Here is a 10,900-nt window from a genome sequence, read left to right as displayed (position 1 = left end):
TCTTGGAGTAGACTAAAGGAATAAGTAGTGATTCAAATACTCAATTTCTCCTGCTAGAACCGTTATGAAACTTGTGCTATCATCTGTGTTGTAGCCTTTAACCCGCAATGGCAAGGATGTTATTCTCAAGTATTTCAATGACCCCCAGAGGTTTAAAAATGTTGATCAAAATGCACGGCGTAGACTTAAATGTCTAAGACAAATAGAAGTAGCTTACATCATATGCCACAAAAGATTAAAATTACCTTATCCATCAGTCAAGTTATAATAAACCATTTTTAAATAAAAATGTTGACATTGTGTATTTTATATTTCTAGTAGCTGATGCTTTCATTATTTTTCATTGATGTTTAATAACTGGATATTTTTAACATTGTTAACATTTAAAGGTTAAAACGTTGACATAACATTATTTTTACATACAAGATATCACTCAACTAGAGTAAAGAAATTTGGCGACATTCCAAGAATAATGACCAACGAATTATGCATATTAGAGGCGTGGTTTTAGATCTGGGTTTTGGGTGTGCCTGTGCAAGTTCATTATAAAAAGAACCTCGATTCGCCGGTAGTCCAGGATTTTCTTCCAAAGAAATCGAAACAACAGGTGGAAAAGACGAAAAGGACGCAGCCATGAGTCTCACCGCAAAAGACAAAGCAGTTGTGAGGGCTTTCTGGGGCAAGATCGCTTCGAAAGTCGACGAAATCGGCGGTGAGGCACTGGGCAGGTAAGATTGAGTACTGTTAGACGTAGGGCAAATCATGCACATTCTGATTCCAAATTTGAGCTTACAGCGTTTGTTATATTCATGTTAGCGTGTACGATGTATAACTTGCATTACCACCACTACAGCCAACAGGCTAGTATGAGTATGAGGAAGATTAAGATATATGAGATGTGTGTGTATATGAATATAATTTGGGCATTATTTCCGGAGATTATCGCACAGTGTTGAGCACAGAGCTCAACAATGGTTTTAAAGCTTCATGTAACTATACAGTTGTGAGTACCGCAGGTTTTAATCCTCTACACTAATTTGACTGTTTTTTTTTTTTTGGCTGTCAGAATGCTGGTCGTGTACCCCCAGACCAAAACCTACTTCTCCCACTGGGCCGACGTGAGCCCCGGCTCTGCCCCGGTCAAGAAGCACGGCAAGACGATCATGGGGGCCGTCACCGAGGCTGTTGGCAAAATGGACGACTTGACGGGCGCTCTGGGTAGCCTCAGCGAGCTGCACGCGTTCAAGCTGCGAGTGGACCCTGCCAACTTCAAGGTAGATAGATTAATAAATGAATAAGCAAATAAATAACGAGAAAACACAGAAATTGCCACCAAAGTAGCCTCGAAATGACCAAATTGCAAGTTGCTTCTAAAAACATTCATCATTTTTTTTCTCCCAGATTCTGGCCCACAACATCCTCGTGTGCATTGCCATGTTCTTCCCTGCTGACTTCACACCGGAGGTGCAAGTGTCCGTTGACAAGTTCTTCCAGAACTTGGCCCTGGCTCTGTCCGAGCATTACCGCTAAATTGCAGGCGGAGGAATAAGACCAATAGCTCCGCCGTTGTGGTAGACAAATTTCTGCATGAAACGATAAATAAATCAATAAAATGTAATGAATATTAATCTTGTCTCGTGTTGTTTGTGTAAATTATCATGTGTATATAACACAGACAGGTAGAGAACAAAAATATCTAACGTATTAAATTCGTCGGGATATTCTTTGGTTTTGTGCACAGAGGAGTCTTAGCACCAGACGAGCCATGCAGCAAGCGCATGCGCACACACAAGCACACAAGTTCAGAAAATGTAAAATCAAGCCAGAAGAGAGAACAGGCTATTTTAATTCACCGAAGAGGATGACGCATAAATAACGTGACCAATTTTATGCCTTGAATGTAGAAAGCTGCAATTATTTAAAACAGTAGTAATGACTAGTCAAAAAAGCACAAAGGCGATTTGCCTCTTAAAATTATTTTTATTTATTTATTTAACCTTTATTTTTACCAGGTTGTTCCCATTGAGATTAAAATCTTTTTTTACAAGAGAGACCTGGCCAAGAAAAGCAGCACATCAAGTTTCAGACAAAACAAAACAACATAAGCATAAAAAATACAAAAAAAGACGAAGGACAAGTAGAAAGAGCAAAGTCAATCAATTTTCAGCTAAAAACATTTGCAATTGCCAATAGACCCTGTTTCCAAACTCTTAACAGTAGCTTTAAATTCACTGAGCGTGACCAAGTCCTGAAGTTTTAATTCTTTTTGCAGGCTATTCCAGGCAGAGGGTGCAGAATGAGGGTGCACATGAAGGCCTTCTTGCCAAACTCGGTGCGAACTTTAGGAACAGCCAAAGGCAAAGAAGCTTGAGACCTTAACCTATAAGTGCCTTCACATTTTTGTGACATATAACTACATAAATAAAATGCTTGATACTGGGTAGAATTATCCATGCACTTGAAAAGAAGAAAAAAAGAACCTCATTGCATTTTGTAATTAAGGTTATTTATGAACTTTTACAGACGTCACATAATTTAACAGTATTGTCCACGAGGTAAGAAGATTCAGTCCAAATAATCCTCCGCGGTTGTCCAAAACATTAAGAAGTAAGAATATGCCGAAGTTAGTAAAGTAAGAAAAGAAATGCTGGTATTCCTACAGCATAACGAAGATAATGTAACAATAACTGTAGATTCAAGCATTATTTTTATAACGATTATGGTATGGTTAAAATATCCGTTACTGAAAAGTTCAGAAAGAGGTAGTAAAATGTAGTACATGTATAGTATACCTAATACGTTACTGAGGTATTCAAATGCATACATTTTTGTACATTTCTTGTGATTTTTTCTATCTTTTGCTTTATAATCTGAATCGGACAAACAACCGCAACATTATTATTATTATTATTATTATTATTATTATTATTATTATTATTACTACTACTAATCTAATACTATTAATTAACCATTATATGTTAGTGGAATTACGAAACATGTACAAAAACGAGCATTGCCTAAATAAAAGTCTCACAATATATAATATTAAATACTCTTATGTATTTAAGAGTGCTTTTACCCTATTTTCCCTTCGGCTCCGTTTCAGTCCAACCGCAGTGGGCTTTATCCTTAACCTGAACAAAAAATTTTAAGACTGCTTTGTGACTTTGTGGAATTGGTGGGCTTATTGAAAGAAACGTTTCGATAGTCTGAATCTGGTACTCAGTGCAAAGGAAAACTAAGTAAAACAGAACTGGGTAGAAGCAGATACACAGAGGATAGAAGCAGATATACATGTGTATTTCACTGGAATTTGTATTCCATTGGAATTACACTAAACAGTTTGGTTTAGGCAACTATTTTTCTGTGTGATCTGAACAGCAGCAAATCATTAATTGCACCAATCCTTTGCGTAAAGTTGTCAACCCCTATACAGTTGGTGTACATAACATGAAATTGTAATCGTAAAAGATCTACGTAAAAAAATTAAAATAAAAAAAACAATCTAGAAAAATCAAGTTGCTCTGGGTGTGGACATGTGTACATGACTTGACTGACATGTTTTCGGAAACTCATTCATTCCCTTTGAGTCGAAAGGAATTTGAAATTTTGGAATTTGAAGTTCTGATTAATGAAGCAGACAGACATTCTAGAGCATGAAAAGGAAAATATAAAGGACAGCTGAATCATAATAGCATTTAATGTTAATAAATTTTTTCAGGTCAGTCTTGGGGTGCAATGCATCCCTAAGCACCCCCATAGCGCCGGGCCTGCAATACCAATACATGGGCATATGACGTATGGTCGGACAGTAAGATACTTTCACATTTAGTTGAACACTATTCTTCTAATTCTCGTGTAAAGGCAGTGTATATATATAGTTAGTAGTCCTAAAATATCATATTCTACATGTTCAGCACGCAGGCCCGGCACTATGGGGGTGCACCCCCAATTGTCTCCTTATATCCCAATGTCTACATAGTATTTATGACTTTGGAACCTACGAGACAATATCCATCGTGCGCAGAGAGGAAAAGAGCTCGTCCTGATTCAGTCAAGTTTCAAGCCAACTCTAAACATAAAGTGCTATTTTGTCAATACTATGCCTCTTACTGATTTAATGAGTAGTAAAACACTATCATTTAGCCGAACATAAAGCATAAAAAGTCCAAAGAAACGCAGCATACTTAAGTGCTTTTAATATAATTTTATTGTCGTTTCGTCGAAGAGTACAGCTTTCCATTTTCACAACAAACCAATGGCTTTAAGTTCAGGACTAGATGATGTGACGGAGCTGTTCTCTGAGCACCAGAGGCAGAGAGTGGGTTTAGTGGTACTGTCTGCCGAGGGCGGACACAACAACAGCCAGCAACTTCTGCCAGGCCTCCTGCACTTCAGCGGTGAACACGGAGGGACCAAACTTGGCGGCCACGCACACGGTGATGCACTCAGCGAGAAGCTGTGCGAGGAAAAAGAGAAATTAGTATACATCTTATACTTGTGTATGCAGGTGACAACAGTATACAAAATGTCAAAACAAAAGAAATGAAGCGTTTACAGCAGAGCACCAGTTAATGTCGCTGGGTGCAATATTTTGCAACTAAAAACGCAAAAGTATACTGAAATTACCGTTAGCTATTTAAAAGCTATGGTTCACAGGAAATGAGCACTAGCAAAGCCCGTGGCGAACAAGACGCGCACGCAAGTAAAACTCAACGATGTGTGTTTGTCATCACGGGACAGTGTGCGCTGCGCGCAATGAGGAAAGTCGCGCTCGAGGTCGTTAAGGTGTTGCCAGCTGTTTTTATCGTTGCGGTTACTGTTACCCTGAAGTTGTCGGGGTCGACGTGCAGTTTCTCGGAGTGCATCACGCTGAGCTGGGCATAAACGTCCTTGATGTTGTCCATGTTCTTGACGGCTCTGTCCAACCCGCCCATCACGGTCTTGCCATGAGCGGCCACTTTGGGGTTACCCATGATGGCAGAGGGGCTGGATAGGTTACCAAACGCACTGAAGTGTCGCTGGGTCCAAGGGGACACGATCAGGAGCCTGAAAATACAGAAAGAGATTATCGTCAACAAAAACACATGTATAAAACCACCTTTGGAACCGTTTCCTCACCAACTGAATGACAGGAGGCGCTTGACTTCTCAAAGACAGATCATTGGCTGCGACAAGAGGACGCAGGCCCAGAAACGGCAGTGCACTTTATTCATTTAACTGAATGGAAAGCTCTTGCTGTAACAACATTCGTACCACTAAGAAGGTAAGCAGAGTAGTCGCATCAGTTAAATATTTCCTGTTCTCATTCGAACAACCAGGCTGGTATGAAAACTAAAAGGGAGCTTTTCACTGTATAGCATTACCTGGCAAGGGCCTGGGGTCCGATTTCATCGACGTTGATCTTTCCCCACAGCCCCGTGATGGCGCTGCGCTCGGCATCTGTCCACTCAACCATGTTGTCGGTGTTTTGGGTTTCTTCGGGTTCTTGTCAGAAGCTTTCCTTACTGAATCCCTTGCTAACGTGGACTGAGACAGAACCTTTTATTGATGTTTAATCCCTCCGCCCCAGAGAGAACGCTGTAGTCTGATTGGTGGATTTCGCTAAGGGGAAGGACTTGTATGGATCGTTGCCAAAAAAGTTGGACGCACGTCTCGTTTCGGCAGGACTGGGAAACATGAGTCAGCTGTTTATTAATTGTTTATACGGTTTCATTGACAGAGATTAAGAGTAATCTAGTTAATAATGTTTCCATATCAATTAAAGGCACAATTCTGTATGAAATCCGATATGAACCCCACAGCATTGCTGTTTTTGTGTGTAATTTCAGTGAAGCGGTGACTAAAATAATCGCGTCCACATTTTTGTCATGCGGCAAGTGCTCTGTTTCTAAGCACGTATAGACTACATATATGTAAATACTGTAATGCGATGTTTATGATTATAATATTATGCTGCTGCATATTTTAAATGTTCAGCACAACATGCGATGTTGAAGCACTAGAACGAAATCCGAAAACTTGGGGCATTAAGTATATCCGTGAACGCTCCGTATACTTAAAAAATTCATTTTTAAGACATTAATGTGGCTATGTTTAGTTAAATTGTGCAATATACTGTTGTATGTTCCTTAACAGTCCTTGGTAAATTTGACCAAGTACTCGTTAAATTCATTTGTTCCTTCCTGATATTTGCAGACTGAAATATAAAGTCATTTTCCCTACTCATGTGTTTTCTTCCATTCTGTCATCACCATTTTAACTCTCGTTCAACAATCACAGATTTACATATTAAAACAATTGTTCTGTTGAGTTTGTATGCATAACCTCTCAGCAGAAGAAATGCATTCCAAATACGATTTGTTCTCTTCGGAATCAATGTAAGTTCAGACCCTACCATAGAACGACGGGGATGTAGTAGTTTAATATGTAATATTTGCATTTAAAAGATGCCATTAAGTTGACATTGACATTAAGACATTAAAATCAAAAACGTTCTTGGAGTAGACTAAAAGAATAAGAACAAGACATACATTCCATGATTAGTGATCAAAATACTCAATTTTCCCTGCTAGAACCGTTATGAAACTTGTGCTATCATCTGTGTCGCAGCCTTCAACCCACAATGGCAAGGATGTTATTCTCAAGTATTCCACTTAAAGGAGGAAAAAATATTTGGATCAAAAACCACTGACACATTTAAGCAAGTGGTATTTCTTTGACGTAATCTACAATTATACAGAATAAACTAATTATAAAATTCACACAGGACACATACATACACGTATGTCACCTTTGTCACACTTGGAAATAAAACTGCTATGGTATTTAAATTACCATGTATAGCAATGCACCAGTACACAGTAAGATTTCTTAAAACGCTAAATAAAGTTTATTCAATTACGCACACCTGAATGTGTCTATCTTTAGTTAAATTGTGCAATATACTGTTTGTAATGTTGCTTAAAATCCCTTGCTATATTTGACCAATAGAAAGGCGTTGGTCCATACAAAGGAATTAAATTAACCACAAGAACCGCAGGAGAGTGAAACCAATGCACATAAATTCCACATGTAATACATACAATATTTCCTGCTAGGACCATTCAGAAACTTTAGCTACGAACCATACAGTAGCCTTGGCAATAATGTTTTGCAAGTATTGCAAGTACTTGCGTGTATATGGCTGAAATGACCACATCAGTCAATTTATAATAAACTTTAATAAATAAAATATCGATGTTTTAATTTTTATATGTATTGTTGTAATGGCTGCTGTTTTCATGATTTTGTTTGATTTTGGTAAATGGACGTTGTTCACATGGGCTTAAGGTTTTAGTAATACAGTGATAAATAGTAAAGGCTTAAGTTATTACATATTTTTTACAGAAGTTTACATTACGTGACCAGAGTGAACACATCTGGCGAAATTCCAAGAATGATGATCAACGAATTATGCATATTAGAGGCGTGGTTTTAGATCTGGGTTTTGGGTGTGCCTGTGCAAGTTCATTATAAAAAGAACCTCGATTCGCCGGCAGTCCAGGATTTTCTTCCAAAGAAATCGAAACAACAGGTGGAAAAGACGAAAAGGACGCAGCCATGAGTCTCACCGCAAAAGACAAAGCAGTTGTGAAGGCTTTCTGGGGCAAGATCGCTTCGAAAGTCGACGAAATCGGCGGTGAGGCACTGGGCAGGTAAGCTTGAGTACTGTTAGACGTAGGGCAAATCATGCACATTCTGATTCCAAATTTGAATTTACAGCGTTTGTTGTATTTATGTTAGTGCGTGTTTTAATCCCCTTCATTAATTTTGCTGATCTTTCCTCGCTGTCAGAATGCTGGTCGTGTACCCCCAGACCAAAACCTACTTCTCTCACTGGTCCGACGTGAGCCCCGGCTCTGCCCCGGTCAAGAAGCACGGCAAGACGATCATGGGGGCCGTCACCGAGGCTGTTGGCAAAATGGACGACTTGACTGGCGCTCTGGGTAGCCTCAGCGAGCTGCACGCGTTCAAGCTGCGAGTGGACCCTGCCAACTTCAAGGTAGATAGATTAATAAATGAATAAGCAAATAAATAACGAGAAAACACAGAAATTGCCACCAAAGTAGCCTCGAAATGACCAAATTGCAAGTTGCTTTTAAAAACATTCATCATTTTTTTTCTCCCAGATTCTGGCCCACAACATCATCGTGTGCATTGCCATGTTCTTCCCTGCTGACTTCACACCGGAGGTGCAAGTGTCCGTTGACAAGTTCTTCCAGAACTTGGCCCTGGCTCTGTCCGAGCATTACCGCTAAATTGCAGGCGGAGGAATAAGACCGATGTCCCAGTCGCTCTGGATGACACATTTTCTGAGCGTAACATTCAATCAATAAATCATACTGAATAATAAAATGGCTCTTGTTTTCTCTTGTTTGAGTACCATATCGTATATACTTTACACGAGGAGGTAGAGAAGAAAATTCTCGGCGTAGTAAATTCGTCTACATATTTCTCGGTTTAACGCGCAGGATATGGTATTTACAGCAGGTACACCATGCCGCGTACGCACATATATGTGCGCGCACAGACCCTGAAAAATAAGACATGGAAACGTACAATTAAACCAGAGGTCAGGTCATTACCATCATTTGAAGTGGAAACCATATAAATCATATTCAGTATTTTTATCCTTAACATTTGGCGGAGTATGCCAACAGACACAATGAGATGTGTAAAAAGAAAAGCCGAAGGCTTCTGTTTTAATTACCCACCGGGGCACTGTTGTACCCTTATACTTGCAATATACTTAACCCACACAAAAAAAGATAAAAGTAAATAGATAATTAGAATAAAATTTTAAAAATGGAAAATGTTGTTTGCATAAATATGTAGCTTCTGTGCCATGGCAACCCTAAAACAATTTAGCCTACAAAATTCTTAAACCCCAATACAGTTCTTGACTTCTGTCTGTACATAATACGAGTAATTCTTTGAGTTTCCTTGTGGTGAATTTGAAGCAAAGGCTTAAACATGATAGACAAGGAGCTTTGACAACAAGCCAGGTAAAGGCAATAGAAAAGCACAGATCAGGAGAAATGTACAAAAACATATTGCAACTCCATGAAAGCACAATTTACTCAATTGTCAAGCACTGGAGGCTGCTTGAAAATTGAGTCCCAGACCCTGCATGCGTAGTTTAGGCTGTCGTTCGGAACTGAGCTGCCCACAGAAGAAACGGGATTCCACTGTGAGGCCAGTGGCTCCTTTAAAAGAGCTGGAGGTCAGTGGCTGAGATGGGAGAACAGGTATATGGGCCTACAATATTCAGACCGCTTAAACAGAGTGGCTTTTACGGGAGGATGGCAACAAAGAAGCCATTACTTCAGAAAACATGAATGCGGGGAACAAGACAAGACTAAAATAGAACATTTTGGCCTAAATGCTGTGCATCTCCAAATGAATGTCATCCCTTTGCTTTGGGCCTGTCCACTGGAATTACAATAAACAGTTTGATTTAGGTAATTATCCATGTGAAGTGAAAAGCGGCAAATCCTTAATGGGCTTTTTGAGTAGGAAGTCAAACCCTATACGCAAATTCTTTAAAGAGATACATAACATGAAAATCGTTTGGTAAAACATCTGGGTGAAAAGACTTCCAAAAAAGTGCCCCTAGGTTTGGCCATCTATTCACGAGCTGGCTGACAGGTTCGGAGACTTGATCAATCCCTCAGAAAGAGAGTTTGGTGATTAAAGATTTGGAGCAGAAATGAGGAAAGGTGAGAAAACCAGACATTTAAGAAAACAAAAGGGAAATAAATAAATAAATAAATAAGGGAAATAAAACGGCGAGATAAATCTGTTGGATGTTACTCATCAAAGACGAATGAGTGAAGTTAGGTTAAGTATTTATTGAATTGATCTTGAAATTAAATACTTTCGGTGAGAAGAAATATCTCACAACTAAACTGCATTTTTTGCCTTTTTGTAACTTGGCGCTTTCTCATTTTCTCACGATGACATCTTTAATTTTGCTTAAATTCAAAATGTCAGCTTTAAGCTGTTAATTCAGTGTGTGAATACTTTCCTTTTCGATTTTTTGTTGGAGGTTCTCTTGAATTCACTACGAACAGAGAGTATTACACAGACGAAGACAATGATTATAGTGATGGATATAACGTCGTTCACAATAACAATACTGCTACAAAAGAAAAAATGTATAGACGTAGAGTGTGCCGTGTATATGTTTGAAATGATTGCAGAATATCTTGTCGCTCGGCGCATGATACGGAATTCATTTTTAATTGAGACTTTATCGGCATACTCAGGCATGTTACACCCAAATAAAATGTCAGCGTCGTTGATAGTTTCATTCGAAAGACGTCAGAAATTAGACGAAATGACCTCTCATCCCTGGAAGCACTGAAGCGTGAGTTGCTGCCGATTAAAAAACGTGGTTCTGATGACCTTTGGTCACGTAGCCATATTTCTTAGAGAAAGGGCGGCCATTACCTTTAAAATATCCCACAGAAAAAACAAAGATTTAAAAACATTTGATCATAGGTTTACTTCAAAATCTGAGTAAGTACTTAACACTGAATGTGACTACCCTCCTTTTGCAAGTTCTCATTTATCGACATTTACTGTGACGATAAATATTTATTCACATTCTCTTGGAAATGAGAGCGTCCTAAATGTTGGCGAAAAGCTATAAAATTATAGGCTACTTTCTTCCGGATTGACATTGTCTTAAAATAGCCCACAGCAAAACACACATTCCAAAACATTTTCATAGAATTTCCTCAATATCTGAGTAAACTAAAAATTAATTGTTTCCATTTACGATCTCCGGACGTGCAGGGTGCCATTATATTAACATTTCTCTGGTTACTTACTTCCCTCGCCCACCTCACGACAC

The 10,900-nt window shown here is 39.0% G+C and overlaps 3 protein-coding genes across 3 annotated transcripts; 2 read left to right on the top strand and 1 right to left on the bottom strand.

Annotated features, from left to right (window-relative positions):
- Window positions 1–579: 579 nt before the first annotated feature.
- Window positions 580–8,361, top strand: LOC118794214 (hemoglobin subunit alpha-like). The gene is made up of 4 exons (XM_036552420.1): window positions 580–728; window positions 1,067–1,274; window positions 1,402–1,552; window positions 8,323–8,361. Exons 1-3 carry the CDS (start codon window positions 634–636, stop codon window positions 1,528–1,530), a joined length of 432 nt encoding a protein of 143 aa, XP_036408313.1. The 5' UTR covers window positions 580–633; the 3' UTR covers window positions 1,531–1,552; window positions 8,323–8,361.
- Window positions 4,193–5,539, bottom strand: LOC118794212 (hemoglobin subunit beta-like). The gene is made up of 3 exons (XM_036552418.1): window positions 5,367–5,539; window positions 4,827–5,049; window positions 4,193–4,459 (listed from the first exon to the last, which is right to left on the bottom strand). Exons 1-3 carry the CDS (start codon window positions 5,456–5,458, stop codon window positions 4,328–4,330), a joined length of 447 nt encoding a protein of 148 aa, XP_036408311.1. The 5' UTR covers window positions 5,459–5,539; the 3' UTR covers window positions 4,193–4,327.
- Window positions 7,516–8,397, top strand: LOC118794213 (hemoglobin subunit alpha-like). The gene is made up of 3 exons (XM_036552419.1): window positions 7,516–7,697; window positions 7,837–8,044; window positions 8,172–8,397. The coding sequence occupies exons 1-3, from the start codon at window positions 7,603–7,605 to the stop codon at window positions 8,298–8,300; spliced, it is 432 nt and encodes a 143-aa protein (XP_036408312.1). The 5' UTR covers window positions 7,516–7,602; the 3' UTR covers window positions 8,301–8,397.
- Window positions 8,398–10,900: the final 2,503 nt, after the last annotated feature.

The sequence above is a fragment of the Megalops cyprinoides genome, chromosome 19 (assembly GCF_013368585.1).
Source record: "Megalops cyprinoides isolate fMegCyp1 chromosome 19, fMegCyp1.pri, whole genome shotgun sequence".
NCBI classification, from domain to species: Eukaryota; Metazoa; Chordata; class Actinopteri; order Elopiformes; family Megalopidae; genus Megalops; species Megalops cyprinoides.
This window is presented reverse-complemented; position numbering and strand designations above follow the sequence as displayed.